The 27,087-nt window shown below is 37.7% G+C and overlaps 1 protein-coding gene across 2 annotated transcripts in view; it reads right to left on the bottom strand.

The window, feature by feature from the left end:
• Positions 1 to 2,788: 2,788 nt before the first annotated feature.
• LOC117302224 (endothelin-converting enzyme 2-like) overlaps positions 2,789 to 27,087 on the bottom strand; it is a 47,278-nt gene continuing 22,979 nt past the window's right edge. For both annotated transcript variants that reach the window (XM_033786055.1, XM_033786056.1), the window contains 19 exons: positions 24,189 to 24,350; positions 22,969 to 23,164; positions 13,709 to 13,912; positions 12,734 to 12,858; positions 12,088 to 12,240; positions 11,324 to 11,389; positions 11,015 to 11,131; positions 10,472 to 10,564; positions 9,858 to 9,991; positions 9,466 to 9,688; positions 8,625 to 8,723; positions 8,024 to 8,101; positions 7,465 to 7,627; positions 7,208 to 7,259; positions 6,562 to 6,754; positions 5,510 to 5,575; positions 4,876 to 4,971; positions 4,340 to 4,416; positions 2,789 to 4,052 (listed from right to left, as the gene is read on the bottom strand). In XM_033786055.1, coding sequence (XP_033641946.1) covers positions 3,953 to 4,052; positions 4,340 to 4,416; positions 4,876 to 4,971; positions 5,510 to 5,575; positions 6,562 to 6,754; positions 7,208 to 7,259; positions 7,465 to 7,627; positions 8,024 to 8,101; positions 8,625 to 8,723; positions 9,466 to 9,688; positions 9,858 to 9,991; positions 10,472 to 10,564; positions 11,015 to 11,131; positions 11,324 to 11,389; positions 12,088 to 12,240; positions 12,734 to 12,858; positions 13,709 to 13,912; positions 22,969 to 23,164; positions 24,189 to 24,350 — 2,397 coding nt within the window. In that variant the 3' untranslated portion in view covers positions 2,789 to 3,952. The remainder of the gene's footprint in view (positions 4,053 to 4,339; positions 4,417 to 4,875; positions 4,972 to 5,509; positions 5,576 to 6,561; positions 6,755 to 7,207; positions 7,260 to 7,464; positions 7,628 to 8,023; positions 8,102 to 8,624; positions 8,724 to 9,465; positions 9,689 to 9,857; positions 9,992 to 10,471; positions 10,565 to 11,014; positions 11,132 to 11,323; positions 11,390 to 12,087; positions 12,241 to 12,733; positions 12,859 to 13,708; positions 13,913 to 22,968; positions 23,165 to 24,188; positions 24,351 to 27,087) is intronic.

The raw sequence follows: 27,087 nt of genomic DNA, 5'->3' as shown, positions 1-27,087 counted from the left end.
CAGAACTGTAATTCATGCATATGTTGGAATACACCAATGGGAATATACTTGTTCTAAGAAGCCGCTTTTGATAGTAAAAAACAAACCTTTTGATATTTGTTTTCCCTTCGATATAATGTGTTTATGCCAAAAAGACGTCAGTTGTTATGCTCAAAACATGACAGATGAGTGTTCCTGTCAGAAACGTTTTTCAGATTCTGTGCAATTACGGTTTTTTCTTCTGACTTATTCAATCCGGATTTCCGGCGATATCACGGGCCTATATCTGTGCCATATCGCATTGTTGTATAATAACAGTAAAATCAAACACAAATACAGTTCCTCGACCAATCGATTTTTGTGCATTTATTGAGTCTAACTTTCGGTACAGTTACAAATGACATTCATATTTCATTGTGTTTTACAGCATATGGACAGTTTTAATAATTTAATATTTTCATAATCCCACATAAAAAAGGTTGACTGAAATGACAAGATGGATACTGTTTACGTGTAGTACCCATGCACACATTGGTTAACAAAAGCGGTTGCCGAACGGTCAAGTGCACGGACTCGTGTGGCTTCGGTCCCAGTTTGGCAGTTGTGAACTTATTTTATCAACCAAGTAAGCAAGTTGCCCATAAACATTATCGCAAAAAACTCGGTACGTGCGCTGTAGGCGTTGAATAAGGTGCATGCTAGCTAGCGCCCAAGTTTGAACCCGGGCGCTAAACCAGCATGCACCTCATTTTAACAGTTAGCGCTTGCGCAATGGGCATTTCTTTAGATGTGGAACATCATGTAAAAGAACCCAGTTTGTATTATAGGAGGTGGTTGTTGCCCTGGCATTTCTGGCATAGCTGGCAGTAAGTTGTGCCTAAATGGGCAGGTAGGGTGAAATACATGTACAATTCTGCAAAGTTCCGATTAAAACCAAGTAGCATCTTCACAATTTTATTAATACGATGTTACACACAATTATAGTGTACAAATAACTTCATGAAAAAGTTCACAGGTAGCACGATTTTCCAATGAGGGAGATCGTACGTTTACACAAACAAGATCAATGGATGTCCATGGAAAGTCTGCTGCCACCTAGAGTTTCCCATTGGAGTCAACATACTGCTCCAAAATAGTATCTAGTACAATCCCCGCAACAGACGACTATAAATAATTACAGCACTTGGTACACAAAACACAGAGCACATTTTATATTACAAGATTAAATAATAGAAAAACTAGACGTGTCTTTTAAATAGTGCTGACATTATAATTAGACCATAGAAACTTTAGATATATTTAACGTTTTCTTTATTTTTACAAGAATACATAGTTTTAGTACACATAATAGGAGACTTTCCAACGCTAGGTGGCAGCAGACATACCGGGTAAATTTCCATTGTTTACGTAGTTCTGAACATGCGCATAATTCTGAGAACAATGGATTTACCCGGTAAGTCTGCTGCCCTCTATCGTCCCAGAAAGTCTCCCATTGGTAATGCTAGGTCTCATCATGTAGTATTTACAATGAACATGATTTTCTTTATACATAATAATTTTGAATGAAAGCGAACAGCATGGGATCTGATCCAAATGAAAACAATGAAACTTCACAGAAATCATTCACATAAAAGTTTATGCAAACTACACTTATTATTTAAACTGATGCCATTATAGTAATTTTGATCAGAATTACATAATCATTTCAAAATGTTTGCAGCAACTTAGTACATCAGATAAAGAGAAAGTAGTGTCTAATCACAACATTCTTACAAATTTGAACAGCAAAGAAAGACAGAAGAAAAGGAAACAAGGCAAAAGATGAATGTTGTTAAATTTTTCAATGGAGTCTTGTTATGTCCAAGACAGAGGCTACGGCTGCAACTTATGCTAACATTCTATAGTTCAAGGCATGTTAAACCTGGGGATTCAGTTGCAGTTGTATTGTTATATTAGGAAACAGCATATGTCAAGTTTTATTTTTGTTAAAGTTCAATATTCTTTCCTTTCATTTAAACTCTGGTGGTTTATATTGTTTCTTCCAATGAGCAAATTTCAATTATCAAAACTAGGGCTATTGCGGAGGAATTTGGCTTATGATTTGTACTTATTTAAAAACAACCAACGTAAAAATAATAGCACCTCTGGCAAAACAAACTTTTAAAAAAGTAAAAAGAGAGTGAGAAAGATAGAAGTACAAATGAAATAAAATCAAAATTAGACAAGTTAAGCCAGTTGGTAAGTTTGAGATGTCCAGCAATCTGTATAATGACTTTCAAATGACTTTCTTCCTGATAAAATGTTCAGGCCTAAAAAACTTTAAACTTAATTGATCATAACTAATAACCCGTACTGTTTCGTTGATGACAATTTTGTCAACTTTTTTTAATGGCAAGTCTTTGAGATTCTTAATAATTTATTTAATTATAATACTGTCTGATTGAACAATTTGGGCACAATTTGAGCAAATCCTGTACATTTCAGCACATCTAGTAGGGTGTCGTCGCTGAGCAGTTCAGAACATCGACTTCAAGTTCTGGTGGTTTAGTCAATGGGGTTAGGGTTAGAATCCTGTTCATGACATTGCGTCCTTGAGCAAGAAACTTTGGATGAATCCATTTAGCACTGATTAATGCATACAAATAGAACTCTTTCGAAAGGTTATGTGGCTCCATTTCATTTGGCATCGATTAGTCCACAATTGAGGTAATTTATTTGCCCTGAAGTACTGCTTATGAAATCATAAACGAAGCCAAACCGACATAATACTAACTTATATCACAGCTAGCAAATAGTACACTTATTATTAATATTCATATTAACCAATGAATATTTAATTTTACTGATGAATATTCATATCTACTGATGAATATTCATATTTACCAATGGATTTTCATGTTTACCAATGAATATTCATGTTTACCGATGAATGAGTACTAAAGTAAATTGTACGCTGAAACAAGGTCATAAACTTTAAATGTAATCAAGCAATGGCAAGAGACACACAACACCAAATTAAAAATAATATGAGGTAATGAAAAAGATAAAATTAAGTTATTTAAAATCTGTTAACAGCCAATGAAAATATCCATACATCAGCTGCAAAGAAATCCACAATTAAATAACCAATCACGACTCAGTTACTGTACCTGGATTTCTTGTAGAACACAAACAGTTTAGCATGCAGAACTACCGTTAGTGATTGACACTGTAATACTTATTGAGGTTCAAATGTTTGGAAATCTGTTAACAGTGCAAAGATTGTGTAGTTACCAAACAGATTTTACTTGTTACTTCATAATGGCAAACTTTCCAAATAGATGAACAAACTCCCTAATGTTCTAAAAAATATCATTTTTAAAAACCAGCTGTATACCACTGTTGAAAGCACTACATCTTTTACCACTGTTTTACAGTCGGTGCTGTTTTTACGCCGTTAGAATGACAAGTCCCATCTCTCAGGAACATTTCTGAATAGACAAGTCCCATCTCTCAGGAACATTTCTGAATAGACAAGTCCCATCTCTCAGGAACATTTCTGAATAGACAAGTCCCATCTCTCAGGAACATTTCTGAATAGACAAGTCCCATCTCTCAGGAAAATTTCTGAATAGTTTAAACTAAAAAACAATCACACTTGAAAAGAAAAAAATACATGACAAAAACATACAATACAGTAAAGTTTGCGGTAACACCATGTAATGAGTTGGGTTGGTAGCTAGAGATTATCATTACATTCTGTTGTGTTACCACACCTTACTTTATCCTTTTTCCACCATGCAAAGTTTCAAACCCTACTTAAAAACATACAAGAAAAACAAAATAGACTATTAACTGTGAATAAATACAAATAATTTAAAAAGTAAAAATATTTCTCTGCTAATCTCAGATCATCTGCAGAGAAACGCCACCAGAATGGCATACACTTGTGGCAGAGATTAGGCTTTTCATCTCTAAATCCCCTCTGATCCCCTCACCATACTTCACACTTGTCCTTTGGGTTCATCAGGCTACCTACTGGGCAGTTGAACTCCCTCGCAAAGTCCTCTGAATTGGACAAAGTTCCTATAACCCTGTTTATAAATAGAAAGCAACTGTTAAACTCCTGTGCCCAATGTCTTATAGGGCTGCTTTAAAAAGAAGCTAAGCACAACAACATAGTCACCTCAGTCGTCATAGTTTTAACATTTGCACTCGAAGCAGTCAATATATTTATACTGCAACGCTCTTGACTAGTGTCGGGGAACCAGACTATTGACCCAAATTAAGCTCGGTGAAGTGAAAACACCTCCTTTAGTCAAACAACTTGAATACCAGAGAATACTGAAAATAAATTGAGACTTTGAAAAACTGTACTTGCCTGTATTTTGCAGGGCTGTGATTATCAGTAATCAAGTCAATCTGTGCCTCCTTTGGCGTCTTGGAGGAACACCAAACCTAAAAGATGAATAAGACGATACATAATAATAACAATAAGTAGTTCTTATTATTAAAGTGTATTTCACAATAATGTCTCAGTGCGCTTTACATTTGTGCCGTGGTCAAAAAGAACTCCTTCAATCTCTCTCAGCTTCAGCTCAAGCTGCTGTGGCGTTCAGAAGGCTTTTTAAACACATTATCAACCTCTACCCTTGCAGGTACCCATTTATATCCCTTGCTGAAAACAACAGATAAAAATGCCTTCGGTATAAAGTAGAATTGGAAACTTGTTATGGTGGGAGTATAATTAGAGAAGGTTTGCAGTTCACCATGTGTTAATCTCTTTTGAGTGGTGTCAGTTCTGAAGAGTGGTTGACAACTCAACATTTCAATCACTATGCTATGATCATCATCAAGAGCCAAGCATCCTCCCAAAGATGGATTAAAACAAAAAGTCTACAAATAAATCAAACGTACCTGAGCAAATCCAACAAAGAAGAGTTGTTTATGGGAGAGGCCTAGGGCTGGGAGAGGCTTCTCAGGCCCATGTTCCTTAATCCAATCCTCGTACGCCTGCCAAAGAAATCAATGGTAGACCATTACACAGGGCAGATTGAATTTGCGTATTGATCACGCGCACACATTGCGAAAGATTGCCTGACACTTGCAGAAAAACTGCATCACGATGTTTGCCTTTTTTATATATAGTGCATATAGAAGCCAAAGCCAAACTGATTGAATTCCACCTGTATGAGCAGTAGACACGTTTGGTAATTGTAAAAATCCGTAGACCAGTATTCTCACTTGGTGTATCGCAACATATGCATAAAATAACAAACCTGTGAAAGTTTTTGCCCCTGTTGGTCATTGGGTAGGATCTGAACCCACCACCTTATTACCATTTAAGAGCAGATGTCTAACCACTTTTACAGCTATCGATTCCGTAAAAATGTATTTGCGACACAGTCCATGCATGTTAATGCAGCAATATAGCTGCAGCTACAACCATTAATTCGGAAAGTGGATTTCTCTTCATTAAACCGTTGATTTAAACTTCCCCTTTAACTACCAACTGGCACTAAGTGTAAAATGGCATCTTTGAATCTCTTACCCTGTATGCCGACTTCAGACCTCCATTATCAGCTATATTCTCACCAAGCGTCATCTTGCCATCAATCTAATTCAAAAACAATATTTTGAGAGTAAAAGGTTTGAAGGTTCAACAGTTTGAAGGAAACTGGTTCAACAGATTGAAAGTATTTGGATGAACACTTTGAAGGTAACTAGTGCAACTCTGACATTTTGAAGATAACTGGTTCAAAGTATAATAGTAACTGGTCTAACGGTTCGAAAGTAACTGGCTCAATATATTGGAGGCAATTGGACCTAGAGTTTGCAGTTAACTGTTTAAAAGTAACTGTTTCATATAATAGTTTGGAGGCACCTGGATAAACAGTTTGAAGGTAGGCCTGACTGGTGCAACTGTGGCAGTTTGAAGTTACATGTAACTGGTTCAACAGTTTTCAAGTAATTGGTTCAACAATTTGAAAGTAATTGGTTCAAACGTTTGGAGGCATCACAATCAAAAGTTTGAAGTTAACTGTTTGAAGGTAAACTGGTTCAACAAATTTTAGGTATCATGATCAACAGTTTGACATGCTTGAAGGTTATTTAGGAGAGGTTTGTGGTAGCACCATGAAATCTATTTTGAAAAGTGTAGGTGGTTTGAAGGTGCAACTGTGACAGTTTGAAGGTAACTGGTTCATTCAACAGTTTGCATGTGAATACTGTTTTCCAGTAGGTTTTGTTATTGCTTTTTAGGGTGGATGTAACTCACTTTTCTTTTGCAAGTATACTGTGACAGTTTGAAGGTAACTGGTTCATTCAACAGTTTGCATGTGAATACTGTTTTCCAGTAGGTTTTGTTATTGCTTTTTAGGGTGGATGTAACTCACTTTTCTTTTGCAAGTACACCGTGACAGTTTGAAGGTAACTGGTTCATTCAACAGTTTGCATGTGAATACTGTTTTCCAGTAGGTTTTGTTATTGCTTTTTAGTACACTCTGCCTTATCATTCTTTACTGTATCTTCTTGCGAATAAAGAAATCAAAATTAAACTTCAGCGAAATACGAAACAATAAACAATAACCCAGTTATACTTACATATGCCCCATTGACCTCATACTCAGAGTACTGATCCACCATGCATTTAATTTGGTTCTCAAAGCGCTCTATGGTGTCATTGTTCCACCACTGTTTCAAGTTGCCATATTTGTCGTACTTGCGACCGGAGTCATCAAATCCATGGGTGATTTCATGCCCCATGATGACCCCCATACCACCAAAGTTCAAGGACCTAAGGGTTAAAATAAATAAAAGGAACTCAATGAAATCATTTTTGAACATGGCTTTCAGTGATGTAGTTGAGACAAACTGAGTCCACCCTATCGAAACCAGGACTAGAGGCCTCATACAAATCAAAACAATAAAAGCAGGGAAAGATTGTCCCAGTTTTTTTTTGCAAATAAAACTGCTACATGTATGAACATTTTTTCCTATTGCAAACTCATACCATATCAAATCAGTCAATAAATTTTGCATATCATATTTTATAAAACATTCTTTTAAAAATTGTGAAACCAGTTTATTTGATTTTGTTTCCATGCGGAATTTAGAGATTTAGAATGCTCATTTAAGGATGCAACTACCAGAGTGGGTGAGTGTTCACAAAAACAAAAGCCACATATACTTTGACCTTACACATGTTTGGAAGAAAAAGGGCAGAGTGCCATTTTGTCAGAACACATACCTGGGATAATCCTTGTCGTAGAATGGCGCCTGTAAAACACCAGCTGGGAAAACTGTCAACAAAATTGGGAAAAAGAAAAACAAAACGTTGAAACAAATGGTGTGGTGTAATGAAGTTAAAGCAATCCAGGGATTCATCTTAATATGACCTGTAGAAAGGGGGGGGCAAAGAACAAACAATGAATTCAGGAAGTTTTAAGTTAGAAACGCTAGATGGGTTAAGCCTTGCTTTTAACAACAATGTTTGCATGGACTGACCGATCTCGTTTTTAGGCGGTGAGTAGTAAGCGTTGACCTGTGGTGGGGTCATCTCCCATTCTCCCCTATTGACCTTCAATCTTAACTCCTGGAGCTCTTGACGTGTGTGGAATTGGCTGATACGGATGTTGTTGCCAAAGTAGTCAGTTGAGTTTATCTCTAACTGGATCGGAAACAAGAAAGTTAAAGGGTTTTCATACCTTTTGTAGATCAAGTTTTTGTCCATGACATGAATCCCTACTCACTGTGAATGAAGATGTAGGTAATATAATTTACATGTAGAAGTTTCAGCTTCATTCATGTCACAAGTTGTTAAGTTTTTGAGAAAAGTGTTGAAATTACAGAGCACGTTTTAAGGAGAGTCACATCAATCCGTTGTAAATGCTAAAATAATTTTTGTCTCTATTTTCGTGAAATTGTTTTTCCTAATTTCTCAAATATGTTTTAAGAGAAGCTTTCTATCATCATTATCTTTAAACTTTTTAAAGTTTAATGTAATTTAAGTCCGTGGACATTGAAAGTTGAGAGTGTATTTCCTTAGCTTCAAATATGACTTTACCTCTTCATAGGAGGCGTCCAACTGCTTATGAGCAAGAATGAAGTCTGGAAAGCCAATCAGATCTAGAATGGCATTAGCCTGTAAGAAAACATCAACATAAAATATTGTTACAATATTACTTGACTGCATGATCCACAGTGGCTAAAAGTGATATAAACTAAAACTGGAAGTGACCCCCTATCCAAACTCAATGAATTTAAACCTAACACAGCTCCACGTCTGCTGCCACCTACAATTCCGGCCATATCTCGTTGGGCCCCCCTGGCCCCTTTCAATGTTGGTTCTTACTGCACGGTCTTCTGCGTTCCAGTCAGTCTCATTGCACAGTCTTCTGCGTTACAGTCAACATTGAGCGGGGGGGATGGGGGACGGGGAGAGAATGTTATTGACAGGGTGAAGTGGACAGGGAATGGTTTTATGTAATGTTAGGAATGGGTGGCTCAAACATTTTGGCCGGGATAGTAGCGTTCAAGAGTCTCAGATTCCAAGCCTGTTAGATGATTTTAGGAATGCTTAAGCCCAAAACGAACGGAGGCTAAGTAACAGGGGTCTTAAAGCACCTAATTATTGTTTTGATTCAGGTACTCAGTTCAGGACTCACCTTGTCCCTCGCAGCGTGGCGTGTTTCTTCATCCATCCATTCCAGATCTGGCAGGTTGTTCTTGAATGCGCTTCGGATCTCCTCCACCATAGCACTAGCCTAATCCAAGGAAAGACCAGGCAAAGTGATTAATATAAAAAAGAATCAAATAGCTTTTTGACTGACATCATCACGTAATTGATTTGAAATCCTCTTGGCATGACTGAGTTGGTTCATAAAACCAGTTATCCCCAAACATTTCATTCAAAAATTTCTCAAAAACACAACACATTTACAACTAAAACTGTTTACTTCTGAACTTAAAAAACAGTTCTCCAACAATAGTGGGTAATAACTTAAAATATGGAGCTATCATAAAAATATCCTACCCATTGATCTACATTAAAATTGACAAGATAGTCTGCACTGCCATGCGTCAACCCGCGAGTTTGTTCTAGATGATTTAAAAATACAAAACACGAACTCCTGTCTAACTGGTCGTCACAATTCTGTACGCGCAATCAATTCCAGCAGGCAGACACCATAATCTAGCCATGGATACAGCAATCAATTTTGTTTGGTGTATACCTTGTGCAAAACTAAAAGTCTCTTATAAAACACAACACCCCTACTACAAAAAAAAACCACAAAGTTACTACAGCCATAAGAGTAAAGGTTGCGATAATGAAAACGGTAACGATAATGACGCAAAGGGAATGCATTCTATTGGTTGAATTGCTCCGTGCAGAATATGCCCATCCTTAATCAACCAATTGAGGGCGTGCATTTTTAACGTTAACGTTTCTGTCCTCGTTATCAAGGCCTGTGTGACCAGGTTTTAGAGCCACAAAGTGATCCCTACCCTCTCTTTGCTCTTTCCCTTGAACGTCTCCTTCACGAAGAGTGCCCCCAACGCAAAGCCAAGGTTCTCATCGGTCGCGCTGATGCAAGCCCGCCACTTGGGCATATCTGAGGTCTGACCGTAAAGTTCCTTGTCGAGGTCATCCTCAGCTCGACGGAAGTCCTCACTCAGGTAGTTGGTGTGCGACGTGATTAATGACCAGATCATGTAGTTGTGAAGGGCTCTGGGTGGATAAAAAAAAAATAATGAATGATGTATAACTATTTGACTATTTTATTGGCAAATATCAAATATCTTGTTGACCAAATTCTACCAAAGATTTAACATACCCCTCAAAATTTCAATGATTTTGTGTGATATTTTTCAAATTTGGATGGCTTTAAATGACTTACACTTGGTCAGTATTGAGAATGAACTCTGAGACAGCTGCAAGGTATTTAGGAGTGAAGACGATAACCTGCTCATTCTCGTCAATCTTAACATGGGTATCTTTGAAGAGGTAGTTCAGATAGTCCAACCAATCAAACTGGAGACAGGAAAATACATAAACCATGTTAAGGTTTAGAAAAAGATTTAAAGGTATTATACGGGACTGGTAAGGATGAAAACAAAATCATTGTTAACTTGAAGTCTGAAAGCTTACTGATGATTAAGTTCATCAGGCATGTAACTGTAACTTCACCAAAAAAGCGGACACTACAAAATTTCAATGATTTTGTATCGTATTTTTCAGTTTTCAACGGCAAAACTGACATAAAAAAAGAGGAAATCAGCCGATCCGAGGAAAAGTTGCATGCCCGGTTCATACTTTTATATTAACTGGAAGCGCATATTTTCAGTTTTATCACATCACATATGGGAAATACATTATTTTCATATAAAATGTTGAAACAAATCCGACAGTGGAATCTAGAGCTATAATACAACATTTAATGTGATGATGAGGGGTACGAGTGCAGTGGACTAAGGTCACCTAAAAAGTCAGCAAATAATTAAAGGTTCTTACTGCAGGAAACAGAGTCTGCATCTCTTTAACTGACATGTAGTTGAAGAAGTCCTCATAATCCATATTCTCAAAGTCGTCTAAGACCATTGACAACTAAAGACATAAATGACAACAATATGAACAAGATTCATTATTTTAACACAAAAACAAAATAGGCATCTTGAGCAAATGACATTCATGAAACAACTTGCATTGCTTTTGGAACAGACCTGTTTTGGAACAAACTTGCATTTCATCACATTTGCAATAGACTTAACCATCAAATGTGTCGCCAAATGTTTCTTGACTGGCCTCTGGCAGATGGTTTCTTACGACTGAAACATCTTTGGAGTGCACTCAATGGGAAACTTAAAGACGGTCCTTTTTCACAGTAATGCGCGTGCTCAGACCTTCGCGCACAATTCTAAGTACACCCGGTTGCTCACCTGGTCTTAACACACCAGGTGGGATACCGGGGGCAGTTTTCTTTTAACACGGAAGAAAAGATCTCACACCTAAGAGGTACTGTATGTTAAATTGACGCTATAATTTGGCATCTCTTACATTGGCTATGCTGACTCCAACTTCCCAGATATTTCTTAGTTGTCTCTCAACTTCTTCCCCTTCTGCGCCAATCAGTTCCGTGACTCTGCGCATGTATTTAAAGTATGCTGCCACCACCTGAGGGAAAACGGAAAAGAAAAAGAAGGTTTTCATACATTTGGCCTTCTGCAATGATACGTCTTGTCAAACCTATCCTAGATGGAACAACAGCCTCGATAATTCATGGAGGCAATGAAGACAGAGCTATGTACATGTACCACATACATTTTAAATAATACATTTTCTGATTAGACAATAAGTTGTACTTACCGGGTCGTCTTCAGTCTTGTTGACCATGTATACCTCATCAGGAAGCAAGATGCTCCCTTCAGCAATCTACAAACACAACGACAAAGAAAATAAACCCAGATAGCATTACAATAGTCAGAAGAAATTTAGCTGTTTTGTTTTGGGCAGAAAGATTTCCTTTCAAACCGTTTTCAAGAAACAAATCACAAAACTTTGATGAACAGAAGCAATGATACAATTGTTTTCATTTAAATAAATGTGCAAATTGAATTTTCAAAAAGGCTAAAAGCCACTCACAGTAACAGGCTACAAGAGGAACAGATGAAAAAAATCAAGGGAGCAGAAGGTAGGAATTAATATTCCTCTTTAAACTGTCTAGATTTTTGGGTGGATAGAAACATGCTACAAGGAGATCCAAAGAGGTGCAATGACAGCAATTGCCTCCATGCCTCTTGCCATTGCCTTGGTGCCCTTTGAAATATTCTCATACAAAATTACAGTGTCTTAAAAACTAGACCACTGAGATTGCCTGGTAGCTAGAAATATATGGTTAGAACTACCTCCAGCTACCGGGCAATCTCGGTGGTCTAGTTGGTAAAACACTGCTCTAGATATGCAAAGGTCATGGGTTTGAATCCCAGCCGAGTTATATTCCTGTTAATTTTTTTAAAGAACTTGGGAAAGTACTGAGTATACAGTGCTAACACACATCGGTGTATATGGGTTACACAAAAATTATTCTTTTTTAACCATGATACAAATTTAACATCTCATATATGACATACTTGCAGAATGTTCCTGCTGGAGTTTTTTTCGTCACCTCCGATTAACAAGGTGAAGAAAGGCTTTTCATCATACAAGGCTTCCATCTTCTGGAATACTTTGTTGAAATTGTAGTTCGTCCCATTGAAGGTACCAGTCACATTCCAGCCACCGAGCTAAACGAGGAACAACCCAGATCGGTAAAGTTTGTTAGATTTCAAAGCATTTAAATGGCCTTATTGTGATGTGAGGTGATCTCTCATAAAAATTTGTTTTTAGGCACTGGACACAATTGGTTTGTCAAAGACCAGTATTCTCACTTGGTTTATCTGTGGAAATTTGAGCTCAATTGGTTGTCGAAGTTGCAAGAGAACTTTGAAAGAAAAAACACCCTTGTTGCACAAATTTGTGTGTTATCAGATCCCTGAAAAGGGCTTGAGGCCTGAAGTCCTTTCATATTAAATGAGAAATTACCTCTTTCTCAAAAACTATGCTAGTTCAGAGGGAGCCGTTTCTCACAATGTTGTTACACTATCAACAGCTCTCCATTGCTCGTTGCCAAGTAAGTTTGTTTGCTAACAATTAGTTTGAGTAAGTACCAACAGTGTCCAGTACCTTTGAACAAAATAATGTAAGTGGTAACCATTACATTTCTGCACAGTTTCTTACCGAGTTGATGATATCAATAAGAGGTTGGGCACCAAGGCGGTCAATGTCGTTGTTCTTGTCAATACAGGACTGGTAGAAACTCTGCGCTTTCTTCTCTGCTGTGCTTGATGTGTTGAGTTCATGTTCTAAAATCATCCAATCAAACAAAACCTTGGTAAACAAAGGTTACTTAACCCGGAATAAGAAATACTAACAACAAAGATTTGTAATGCGCACATCTCCACCCTGCTTGGTGTTCAAGTCGCAGTGAGCCAAATACCAACAAAAGAAAACAGACAACTACAAAATGTACATTATTGCTTGTAAACCTGTGACATAAGATCTTACTTTTGTGGTACAACATGTACAAAGACAAGATCTAAGACTAAGTGGTAGAGTTCAAGATGCACAGCTGAAGAAACAGACCTCAAGTGCCTGGCAACCCACAACATTTTAAAGAAAAGGAAGGTCTAATTTTGGTTAAAGTTGGCCTCATTTAACCATAAAAGACCAACGGTAACAAGTGATCTTTTCTGAAATTGATTTAACTGTTTAACTATACTGTTTAAGACCTAGGGTAACAAATGATCTTTGCTGAAATTGATTTCACTGTTAAACTAATTAACTGTTTAACTCTTTAAGACCTACGGTAACAAGTGATCTTTTCTGAAATTGAAACCAAGAAGGAAATTGAGTTCACATGAGATAAAAGGCAAAGTATAAGTTTGGTTTTTGGAACGGTTCGATTGTTTTAAATCCTTTACTTGTAGTTGTCAAGCATGTGAAAACTTCTTTTCAAAGAGTGGGTGTGTTTTGGAGATATTGCTGAAAATCCAGAGCGAAAATACTACACAAAAATCACCGTTGCTACTCAATATTGACATTCAGCATGTTCAGTGTGCACAAAATAAGTTCAGTCTATATTTTTTTCGCTTTGCAAAATTGCTGGAAGAAATCGTTCCCTGCAATCGGCGAAATCGTTCCCTACAATCTTACCAAGAACCTGCTTCAGCACCACTTGATTCTCTCTCCAGATCATGCCGAATGTTGTCCATCTTGATTGGCCGTCCGGGATGGGATGCTCATTAATCCAGCTACCACATGAATACTTGTGGAAGTCCTCGCAGGGGTCAATGGACTTGTCCATCGAGCTCAGAACACTCCCAGCTATTGTCACACATGGCCCCGTTAAGCAAAACTCTGAAAAGAGGAAGGGAAAGAACTTGATTTGCAAAAATAATTGTTTTTGGTAAGACTCCAATGAGTAAAGCACCCTGGGAAGCAGGCGCCTTGGGATCAACCTAAAAAGGGATGCAACTTTTTGTTTCAAATATCAAGTAATAAACCCCAAGGGGAACAGATTGGTAAATTTTTAATGATTTTCTCATATGAAACATAATAATTATAAAAGTGGCTTCTAGCACCCATCCATCACACCGTGACGCTCAACTTCAACACTCAGTATTTTCCTGCAAAAGTATTGTGGGTCTACTTTTTTGAAGTGTGTGACTATATGTACATATGTACATGTAGCACCACGCAATGGTAAGCAAGGCGCTATGGGCACAACATGCAAGTTTTGCTGCAGGCCATATTACCACTTTATGAAAATATTATTTGATGTGGTCAAGCGAAATCCGATGAAACTTGACGCCATACACTTAATGCATGCAGTTCATTTTTGAAAATATGTACTTTTTCCACTTTCTAAGAATGTTAACGTATTTTTCAGGCAGCTCAACTCTGTTATATTCCAAGCCTACATGTCCAATGCACTTAAGACGTACATGTCATGCTCCCCAACTGCCGTGTAATTGGACAATAATTTCTCAGCTGGGGATTTGGCGAGAGCTGGGGATTTGGCGAGACCTCTGGACACCCATGGCTCCCTGTCCATTGACACTACCAATGATTCAATCACCTCCCGCTTCCTCCACAATCTGCTCTGTAAACTCGCTAATTCCAAGAAGTGCTTCATGTCAAGAAATGCCTGAATTCTCCCTCCTGAGCTCCCTACTTCCAGCTAGTTTGTAATTGGCCAATTATCTCCCCAATAGAGTTTTAAATCTTCCATCCTCATCATATTCTTTCAGTCTATAAAACTCTCAAAGAAGACCCCCTCCCCTCCTCCCTTGCCTCATCTTTAAAGACACCGTGGACACTGTGGGTAATTACTCAAAATAAATGTTAGCATAAAAACTTACTTGGTAACGAGCAATATAGAACAGATGCTAGTACTATCAAACATTGTGAGAAATGGCTCCCTCTGAAGTACATAACATAGTTTTGGAGAAAGAGGTACAGTACATTGTACTCATTGTACTCTCACTCACACATGAAAAGGCTTCAGGTCTAAAACCTTTTTATCATGCATCTGAAAGAAACAAGGGTGCTTTTTTCTTTCATTCTTCTCTTGCAACTTCAATGACCAATCAAGCCCAACGGACTAGTTATTTTTACGCATTGTTGGGATACACCAAGAGAGAACACTGGGACAAAATTTCAATCATCTGAAAGTACACAACTTCGTGCGACAAGGTTGATTTTTTCTTTCACTAATATATCGCAACTTCGAGACCGATTGACCTCAAACTTTCACAGGTTTTTATCTTATTCATATGTTGAGATACACCAAGTGGGAAGACTTGTCTTTGACAACTACCAAACATATCCAGTGTCTTTAACAATTTCCTGCTAAGCAAAAATGATCAGCCACTGGTAAGCATAATGTTCCTGTTTTTTGTGGGTTATTAGCTCTATGAAATTGGGCCCTGGTTCTTGACAATTACTAAAGGTGTCAGTGCCTTTAACTCCATGAACTTCCAGACGGTATTTATTAACTGTCAACCTCAATATCCAGTGACTAATGTCAACACAGCCAAACAGGTGAAGTGAAATCTTAACTCAAGATTGAGGAAGTCATCAGTTTCTTCAATTATTACCAGCAACTTCTTAATCAAGACTACATTTCTGCGATTACAGTCACGCTTCTTCACTAAAAAATTGTATGCACGTTATAGAGTAAAAAATTCATGTCATGTATTTGGACGAAATTTCCAAAGCAGAGAGATTTTCAAATTTAATATAAGAACATGGAAAAATTTGTCCATTTTAGCTGTAGGGGCTCTCACTGAAGGAGTCATACATGTAATACATTGCAAAGACACCAAGACAATGACCACGGGCATGATGGCAAGTCTCTGTTGCCTCCATCAAGTATCATACTGCCTTTGGTCAGGGGTCCATATTTTGAAAATTGGCGTTTCCATTTCACTCGGCGATCACCTCATGAAATGGAATAGTCCAGTTTTCACCTCCTGATAATATTCTGGGAAAATGCATTGACCAAGTCCAACTGTTTATTGTAGCCAATCAAATTGAAACTGAATGGTTGATCCTCTCCTATTAAGGAGCTACATGTAGCTATTCAGACAAATCAGGAAGTGCTATCATATCAACTCCAGTCCTGATTATTTCAACCTTAAAGCGCCATATCGCATTGAGCCACCCCGATCCAACTTCTGAAAAGAACAACTTCCGCATTTTCTGTTGAGACGATTCCACATACATGGAACTGTAACGGGATATATGTTAGCAAACATGAAAACCAGGGTGTAAAAATAGTCCTCACTGCGGTTTGTTTAGTCTTCGTTTGCCTGCAGTGCACTGTAATATAAGATTTGTAGGGTGGGAAACAGTGTTGTGTAGATGTTGGCTACCTTCAAAAACTGGAGTGAACAACCTCAGGCAGACAAAAAGGTTATTGAAAGCAATAATCATGTACAATGCGTATACAGTCTGACATAGTATGAAATTCCTTCCAATGATAAACTACGCAGCACCATGACTGGAGCAGTATTTACGGACATGTATACAATGCAGGGTTGAGAGTCTCTCCTGACAAATAAGTCTCAAACTTGGATCCAACCCCCCTCTCACAAATTTCCAGTTTGGCCTACCCCCCCCCCCCCCCCAAAAAAAAAAAAAAAAAATTGTTTGTGAAAGTGCTCAAAAGATTGAGCAAAAATAAAGAGAAAAGGGAGAAAGATGCATGTATGTGAAATATTATGTCGTGAAGAATCAGAACCTGAATCTCTACCAAGAACATGACAGCCCCCTACAGCATCCCCTTCAAAAATAAAAGCACGACCCCCAACCACTGACCAACTCATTCCCCAAACAAAAACAGACGGTAGGCCAAATATGATTCTAAAAAAAAAGTAATCATAAAAACACAGTATCGCAAAAAAACAAAACAAAACTGAAGATTTAACAATCAAGAGAAGGCAGGGGGTCGAGTTGTAAAATGATGTATGACATTTGAAATGACAGATCTAATACTGCTGAATAGTAATTATACTCTAGAGGAATCATCAGTATCCTTAGTTCATTTCTACTCTTTCATTTCCTTCTCCCATTTTTTGATTGATTATCCACGGACGGACCCAACAGATGTTGAAGTCATTTTTTAAAATATTACTTCTCAAAAACAACAGAATATTTGTCTCAAGGGACCAGGAATGGTTTGCTGATGCAGAGTTGTGAGATGTGTTGGCATTGAGATCAATATAAAGCCATTTTGGTGCAAGTACAAAATCGTATCTTTATTTTGTAAATTTTGTGTTATCCCGCACGAAAGACGCTTTATAGAACAAAAAAAAACCTGTACATCTCAGCTCCTACTGGCTTTACACGAAACACTTTAAAGCTCTTTGCTTTGAGAAAGATGTGTTGGTGCTAGGGCGAACGTAATGCCGTTTTAGTGCAACAACATTATATCTGAATTTTTTGTAATAATGTCCCATCTCAGAAAAAAAAAATTCTTGCAAAATAAGCTTACCACTGGACCTGTGCATAGAAAAAAACACCTTTAATTCACAGGGGTTGATGTTCAGAATACGTTCAAACTGTTCAAAAGCTAGGCGACACAGAAAACCACCAAGTAAAACTCATTCCAGAATATCCACATAAAATTACATTGAATAATCGCAGCGCCTCAACTGCCCCTAAAAATAACTCAGGGTCTGTCCAAACGTTTCCGTTTGCTCCCGATAGACAAACACACTTTGCAGGGGTCCACTGTTTGAGTAAGCTCCTCTCATGGAATGGTAATGGGGCACTAAACCCTTATAATACTCCCCTAAATTTAATAAATAACCTGTAATTTCTTGCTCCGCTCAATTTCTGCCATGTTTGCCCAGACTGCTGAAATGTGCGCGCTTATGGTAAAAGGCACTGGACACTATTGGTAATTGTCAAAGACCAGTCATCTCTCTTGGTATATCTCAACATATGCATTTAATAACAAACCTGTGAAAATTTGAGCTCAATTGGTCGTCGAAGTTGCGAGATAATATTGAAAGAAAAAACACCCTTGTCAAAAAGAGTTGTGTGTTTTCAGATCCCTGATTTCAAACCCTCAAAATCTGATTCTGAGGGCGCGAAAAAAAATTAGTAGAAAATAACTTCTTTCTAAAAAAACTACGCTACTTCAGAGGGAGCCGTTTCTGACAATGTTTTATACTACCAACCTCTCCCCATTACTCATTACCAAGTAAGGTTTTACGCTAATACTTATTTTGAGTAATTACTTATAGTGTCCAGTGCCTTTAATGATGATATAGGTTACTGCGACGGTGTTCTAGGTTGCAGGAATGGGGAATATGAATGCAATATGAAAGCTGATGAGCATTTTGCACCATTTCAACGGTTGTTGCATGTGTTGGCACATTTCTATGGCTGCTGCATGTGTCATGAGTATATTTTCTGGTGGTATTGCACATGCGCGCATTCCCATGGTCGCTGTGTGGCTATTAAAACCAGTGGCTGTGTTCCTTATATGGTCTTATACTCTAAACAGCTCTCCGTTACCAAAGAATTTTTTATGCTTATACATTGTATATATTTTGAGTAATTACCAAACGTGTCAAGTACTATTAAACAAGACCAGAATCAATAACACAGAGACACGAAAGGCAAAATCAGTTTATCAATGCACGTTAACTCTTGCGACGATCGCGCTTCAGAACCGACATGTGCCCAAACCCTTCTGTTGACTTTCCTCCTGATGCATACGAACAAGAGCCAAGGATGAATTCTCGTTGTTCTGAAGAAAATATTTTTGATAAGAATCGATCTTCATTTGCCCATTTCAAATTGATCTTGCCCACCTCGGACTGCGTGGTCAATGCACTTCCCGAGGACACGTTTTGCTATTAAGCCATCAACAAGAGTTACAATCAACCCCAGAGCCGGTACACTTACACCTGCTACCTGATTGGTGGCAACGACCCTGTGAACAGTGTTGGCACGCTTTCATTCTTTTTTTTTTCCAGGGGAATAACAATGAAGGTTTCATTTTGTAATTTTTCAAAGATTACTTTGTTCAAGTGTGTTGTTTACCATGTTCAGGTATTGCCATGGTTTAGGGAGAATGTAAACTTTTTTTTTTTGGGGGGGGGGCTACATTAAGAGATTAAAACAAACATAAACAGTTCTCAATGAAACAAGTGGCACAAATGAGGGATACTGGTCCAGGCCAGATACTTTTAGGCAATGAAGGCGATTGCATGCACCCTGGTCACTGGTCAATGCTCCATCCATTGCTTTTACAACTAAACGAAGCACAGGCCTACCAGTCTTTGATGTATGGATGTCTGTGCCCAATTTCAGGCCTCTGCTCAGCACAGAATTCTGAGCTGACACTGCTCTCTAGAAAGCGTGTACTCTATGGGATCTGAGCGCAGAATTGGGGCCTAAACAGTAAGAAGTGCCTTGAAGGGGCTAACAATGAAATGGCTTGCCCGCTGTTTACTGATTTCTCTGGGCTAATCATTACATTGATATCGGAGAGGTGTAACAATGCCAGGGCAAGTCAGTATCTGGTTCAGATATCGAGTTCGCACCATCTTGAAATAATCATCTTGAAAACAACTACATGAACATGTACATGTACATGTATCAATTTTCTTTATCAATGTCATGTTCCAGAGAAGTACAAAGGGTGTTAGCGGACCGATTTAGAGCATGGAATTCAAGTTCTGGTGGTTAAGTCATCGCTATGTGGGTTCGAATTCCCGTCATTACACCTGTGTCCTTGAGTTAAATGCTTTACTATTTGCTTTTGTTCACCCAGCGAGGGTAGTTTGATATTGTGTTTGAAATAACCTTCAGTGCGCCACTGCAGCAGAGGGGCTGTATACTCCCCAGGGAGCTGAGAAAGATTACAGGATTGTAATTGGCCCAATTGCAAAGAGTATTGATACGTTGTTGTAATGCGCATCAAAGAAATAGTGTTATTCTTGTAAGAAAGGCAAAAGGGACAATTTGAGGCAGATACCAGTGAAAAATGGTTCATCCAATTTATGAAATTTTTGGTTTTGTTTTAGTGTAGGTTAAAAAATTTCAAATAAGATTTTTAAAGTGTTTAGTGCCAGACATGTATTGTAAATGGCTGCAACAAGTATTTATCAAAGGTAGATGAATTACTTTAAAATTATAAACATAAGCTACACATTGCAGAATGTTTTTGTGACCTCCAAGTATAAAAAACATTGAAATTTTGAAGCCTATTTTGGCCCCAATGCATCAGTCCAAGTGTAGCAATATCTAAATGTGGAAATGCTCCTGTGCACCAGTTTGTGTGCTGTGCCAAAGTTGGTTCAATATTGACTTTTTTCACCTCCTTCCAGCATTATAATGGACGGCAAATATTCACACAAACATAATGTATTTAATGTAGGTCTAGGGTGGATTTTAAAAAGAGTTAAGACAAGCCTTATCTTGAGTTTAGGACGAGTTACTTGCCCAACTTAGGACTAACTTAAATTTGTAATATCTCCTAGGACCAGGAGATATTAAAAACTTAAACTTATTTTCAAAAAAAAATTGAGAAACCGCATCCCTGCAAGTACAAAATCCAATATGATCAAATCATTCTCCCCACTGGCAATGCAGCATTCACATGGCATTATAGAACCAATTCCTCAAATTGACTGCGCAGCTACTTTTTATCAAATGATCAAACAATGAGTTGGAGTGGCCTTGAAGCAATTTCCATCATGAGTCTTTATTCAACCTTTTTTCAGCCACAGTTCTGTTCAAATTAGAAGAATTTGTTCAATTCATTACAATACAGTATTGGTTGTCGGATGCTCCCTGGTTCTTCGGTGACAATGAATTTCTTATGACTAATGTACTACAGTGAATAAAAAAAGAAAAAGTGCATCTCCATAATCACATTCTTCTTCTTCGTCCTTTTGAGTGCAGCCTTCGAATGACGGATAATACATGTACACGCACTGCCAGACACATCAGGCAATTATAAACCCCTTCTCTAAGCAATAAGTGGATATTGGGGTCTTTTTTATTATATGCCTTTTAATTGATAGTTTTTACAACAACACACATGACAATGTATGTACAATGTACGGTTTTACATCTGATCCAAAGGAAAAATGCTTTAATAAATTTCCCTGAAGCTTTTCTCAGATTAAAATTTTAGGGTAAAAAACTACCTCTTTCTATAAACTATGCATACCGGTACAACAAAATTACTTTAAAGGGGGTCATTTCTAACATTGTTTTATTATATCATCACTAATCAGCTCTCCAGTGTTCTTTACAAAGTATTTTTTGGGGTCATTAATTTTTTGAGTAATTTACCAAAGGGATACCCTCCCTTTAAGTGAAGTTTTCATCGAAGGGGATTATTTTGTAAGCGGAGTTTGACAAAGGCGATTATTTTGTAAGCGCAGTTTTCTCAAGCAGTAGCTTAAAGGCACTGGACACTATTGGCAGTTACTCAAAATAGTTGTTGGAATATATAATTTAAAAAAATTGTGTGTGCATATGTTGAGATACACTAAGTGAGAAGAATGGTCTTTGACAACTATTACCAAAGGTGTTCAGTGTCTTTAATGGTCCTTGTGTAAAGAAGAGAATTAATGGAATTCTTCACAGAATAATTTTAGTCTTAAGGACCGACACTAGACTAATTAAGCAGGTACTTAAGAATTAATAAAATCGTTTGCTTGTGGCATTCTTACAATGAATTAAACAAGCATACACGAATGCCTGTCAAAAGCTTAAGTGTGTACACTGGCATATTCAAAAGAAATAAAACACGACAATGAATTGAGAGACTTCACACAAATCTGTGCATAATTTGTTAAGCGAGGACTTTGTTTTATAGCAATAATAATAATTGACAGGCCTGATACTTCACGGAGGCAACGAAAGCAATTGCCTCCATGTCCCACCGTCATTGCCTTGGTTATTTCAAAAGAGCTTGAGAAAGTACAGAGTATACAGTACTAACACACATCGGTGTATTGGGTAACACCAACACTAATATTCTTTACCCCAATGCAAATTTCCATCTATTAAAGGTAATAATGGTTTTAGAGTCTTGCTGAAGGACGTAAGTGTCAGGCCTCCTTGCCAAATGATGCCTAAGTCTTTAATGATGACCAATTGATGACTTAGTTTTCTAGTAGGGCAGAAACACCAGACCTTGGGTCCAGTGTGCTGACCGCTCAGCCACACTGTTTTGTCAAACATTTGCATTTTAAAGTGATATTCTTCATATTTATCAACCACTTAACAACTGAAATCATCACAACTTGGTCTGTTATTCAGAGCGTCTTCAGCGCTATACTTAAGTAATTCTGTGTTTGTTCAAAGGCGTCAGTGGAAAAAATCCAAGGCTACTTTCCTTATGAATCTGTGTGCAAAAAGCATGCTGAGAATAAATTTGTCTGCGTTAATAAGTTTGATTTGCTTTTTTTTTCAGCTAAGCAAAAAGAAGCAGGATACCACTCCAAAATCATAAGTGTGACACAGAATATTGGTTGGTAACCTTATTCTGGTGAACGTAAATGTTTTTTATAAGTGCTACCTTTTGTGATTAAAGGCACTGGGACACCTTTCATAATTTGTCAAAGACCAGCATTCTCCTTTAGTGTATCCCACTGTATGAATAACACATTTGTGCAAATTTTACTCAATTGGTCAGTCCTGAAGTCTTTAAATATTTTAGTGAGAATTAACTCTTTTTTCAAAAACTACATTATTCAAGAGGAACCAATTGCTCACAATGTTTTATAATATCAACAGCTCTCCATTGCTCGTTACCAAGTAAGCTTTTATGCTAACAATTGTTTTGAGTAATTCCCAAAAGTGTCCAGTGCCGTTAATCAGGGGTTACAATAAGGCGCTCTTTTAAAAAAGACGAGGATAAAACTTTTTCAACTCACCTTCCCTCCTCTCGATCCCGTACAAAATGGCAAGAATAAGAACAATGAGTAAGAGCACCACGCAAAAGACGATCAGTATCTTCTCCAGTAAGGTCCGCACTATCCCGTGCCTTTCCATTCTGCTACTCTCCCCTGGTACATACTTGATATCATTCGATGTGGAGTTGGAGGAGTTTTTAAACTTGACGTCTGGTACCTGAAATGTTTAGAATCAGTTTAAAAACCTTTCAGATTACGACAGTCAGGTTCCCAGACTTGCTGAAAGACTATTGAATGCTGAATCGCATTTGGGTTTGAGCAAATAAGAAATTTACTTCATTTGGGTTTGAGCAAAGAAGAAATTTACTTCATTTGGGTTTGAGCAAAGAAGAAATTGACTTCAGACTTTAACCAAAGACCTCTGGATTAACAAACCGATAATCTTTAATATTTTTCATCTTGTAGCGCTTACCAGGAGCGGCTTTTAGCCTTGTTTTGGGCAAACTTGCATAATAAAAAAAAATGGGGTGTCAGAACATACATGTGTATAGCAATCGCCCTACATCATAACTCACGAAGTGCCAATAGAAAAGAATTATGCAGAATAAAAGTATCCAAATTGAGTCCAATTCAATTCTCACCATGTACCCAGCTAAAAGTTGCAAAAAATTACTCAAAGCAAGCGCGCCATGAGCTCGCATGAGGAAAAATGCAAAAAACCAAACATTAGGCCTTCTCATAATATTAATACGAAAATAAAAAAATCCCAAAGAAATTCCTTCAGTTTACATTTCTGTCTCAAAAAATCACTTCTTACACACCTTCATATGTATTATATATTTTTGTAGTTCAAAGAATACAAAAAAGCTGCAAATGCAGGGGAAAAATCTTTTAAATTTTAATAAATAAAATGTATTCCAAAGTGTTAAGAAATAAATATAACTTCATCTCACAATAAATAAAAAGCTGCAAATATGCCATAACCCCCCCCCCCCCAAGGAAACATTTTCAACACAACCACAAATAATCTGCAAGTCATCAAAATATTCCTTTCCAGCCAAATCTGCAGTGCCGACTTGGCAAGAATATTAATAAACAGATCATAGTAGCCTATACGTCCATGCTCAATTCATAGCCATCACAACGTCACACTAAATGCACTGATTCTAAACGCAGCCTACAGGGCTTTCCTCACTGCACTGCATCCAGGCATGTGTATAAAAAAAAAAGCCTATGCTTACCTTAACGCAGTTATTTTCCCCCATTTTGTCATAAGCTCCACTCGCTACCGAGTTGCCTGGCTGACTGTTAGACTGATGAGTACCGGTGAGGCCGCCGGTACCCTGGTCATGATCTGAGAGTTCATCTGCACCACTCAAGGAAGAACGCTGGTACTTCACCATCTGTAAGCATACAGGGGAGGGAGGAAAATGAGGGACCAGTTAAGAATAACATCAGGGGCTGATTTTGCAAATGAGACGGGAATAGTCGGTTTGGGATGGGGGGTGGGGGATGGGGGGGTAAGCGAGGGATGCATTTAAACTGCTCATTATCTTAAAGGGTTTGAGTACTCTCCTTAGGACACAAAACACTACGTCAACATATTTACATTGAACTTACACGACTTAAAAATTGACATGATTGATGGTATTATTTGCTTAGATGCTGTAGTTTTTGGGAAATGATTAAAAAAATGCCACAGGTGAGACAAATGTTTTTTTTTTTTATGAAATAAAATTATATTTTACCACATCTGGTTAGCTATTTGTAATTGTTACCCCACTATCTGTATTTCAAAATGAGTATGTCATAAAACTGAATTTGACCTTTGAGTCCCTCTTTGAGATCAAAGGTCTTGTAACGTCAAAATATGAAGTTTATTTTGACATTAAGAACATGATCTTTATGATTCCTACCACTAAAACATGTAATAACACACTCCTTCAGTTTACGCACTGTGCCAATTTGTTGTTTCAGTGGTGTATGGATTTATTGTTTTAGGGGTAGTCCGGATTTTACAGAACTAGTTCAGAATTAAACAGAAAAACATTGTTCTGCACTTTTTTGTGGGGTCATGATTAAAGATTCAACAGGGGTACATGTAACTACATGTATGAAGGGTACATGAACCTGTTGAGTGTTGTTTTCAAAGCATGACAGAATGTGTTTAACCGGGTTAAACCATCAGGAACAAATGCCATATCCAGATCCAAACTTTAGAAGGAATTTTGTATTTATTTTGATACTTGATACTCGATCATCCTTAGAAGAAAAGCAAACTGTCAAACAGTGCAGTAAGGTCTAAGTGCAAGTAAAGAAAAACCAAAGCAAAAATAATGTGGCACATTTAACTTTGAGCTTTGTTCCCTTTTACAAAAAGTTTAGTGAGAACTTTTTATTAAAATTCTTAGGAGGTTGGCTCGGTGGTTTCTTCCCTGTCTATCTGGAGTGATTACAGACAGTGGACACTATTGGTAATTGTCAAAGACCAGTCTTCTCACTAGGTGTATCTCAACATATGCATACAATAACAAACCTGTGAAAACTTGAGCTTAATTGGTCATCGAAGTTGCGAGATAACAATGAAAGAAAAAAGAACCTTGTCACACAAAGTGTGTGCTTTCAGATGCTTGATTTTGAGACCTCAAATTCTAAATCTGAGGTCTCGAAATCAAATTCGCGGAAAATTACTTCAGATGGAGCTGTTTCTCACAATGTTTTATACTATCAACCTCTCCTCAATACTCTTAATCAAGGAAGGTTTTATGCTAATAATTATTTTGAGTAATTACCAATAGTGTCCACTGCCTTTAAATCTAAACAGGAAAGAAATATTCCTAATAGAAATACACGATCTGAGAAGCATCTGCTGGTTCAAACTTGGGGCATAAAAACTGGAATCTTTTTACACAACCAAATTGTTTTGAAGTGAAATGATTCTCAAAACAATTTGTACTATCAAAACCTGGTGTAGGTTTCTAACCAAAGTTCATATTGCAATTACTTGTAAGAGGATCATGATAATCAATGGACCCTTCCCATGAAATATGCTAATTACCTTTACGCATGCGTACAGACCCTGTTGGTTGGCAAACACCGTAGAGTTGTGCACTAAGCAGACGCGCAATCGCACCTGCATCACGCAGCCATTAGCTGTGTACAAAACAGCGCTAAATTCCCTCATTTTGCCAACCAAAATGTTAGTGCGCGCGCGCCATGTGCAATTTACATATTTCATGGGAAGGGTCAATTGTGAACTTCCCCTTTTCAACTTTCATAAGACATGTAAGAACTGTATTCAGTGGAAAATGATCGCGTCACAAAACTGAATTCAACCTGAAAGCCCACCTTCAATGAGAACGAGGCCAAGAGAAAGAGTGCAAGGGTTCCTACTAGAAAAGTCAGAAATGCGTTTAAATGGGCTTCCCGCATGAACGAACATCCCCAGGGCTTTTCATGTACAATAAAGCAACCGACTTCCGCTGCACTATATCCTTTACACAACTGGTCTGTAAAAAAGCTCAACGAGGCTTTTAAGGAACAAAAAAAGAAGAAGAAGACAAATGTACTTGATTTATAGGGGTCAATAAATATGTGCAAATGTATGATACATTATTGTACAATGTACATGTACAACTGTACCATGTACGTTTATCAACAGCGATCTATCCTCAGGGGCCGATTTTTTTTCAACATCTGGGGAGGGGGGTCCATACCATTCTTAAGCTCCCAAGAGTGCAATGCCTTTGGAATTAATCCCTGGCGTGCTTCAAATGAATGTTTGTCTTTATAGTCAGAGACCATCGTGTGCATTCCCAGAAGCATTTAAAATGGTTCTTGGGACTGGTTTTGCTATTCATGTATACTGATGACATGTCAGTTGCTTAGGATTAACCATGATCGATTCTACTGGAGAGGAACTATGCAGATTTTATAGACCAGTTAATGTAAGATTTTACCGCGTCAGAGGCAAACCAGTTTTGTTTACATTGTACTTGGGATCAACTATACAAATTCTTTCACACCGTAGGTCAGATGGCTATCTTAGAATGATGTTTTTCATCTTAATGTTTTTCACTCAAAGTTTGAATCTGAGAATGAAACCTTTCTCAGGCATCTGAAAGCATTCAATGCTATGTA

The sequence above is a fragment of the Asterias rubens genome, chromosome 18 (assembly GCF_902459465.1).
Source record: "Asterias rubens chromosome 18, eAstRub1.3, whole genome shotgun sequence".
In the NCBI taxonomy this organism is placed as follows: Eukaryota; Metazoa; Echinodermata; class Asteroidea; order Forcipulatida; family Asteriidae; genus Asterias; species Asterias rubens.
This window is presented reverse-complemented; position numbering and strand designations above follow the sequence as displayed.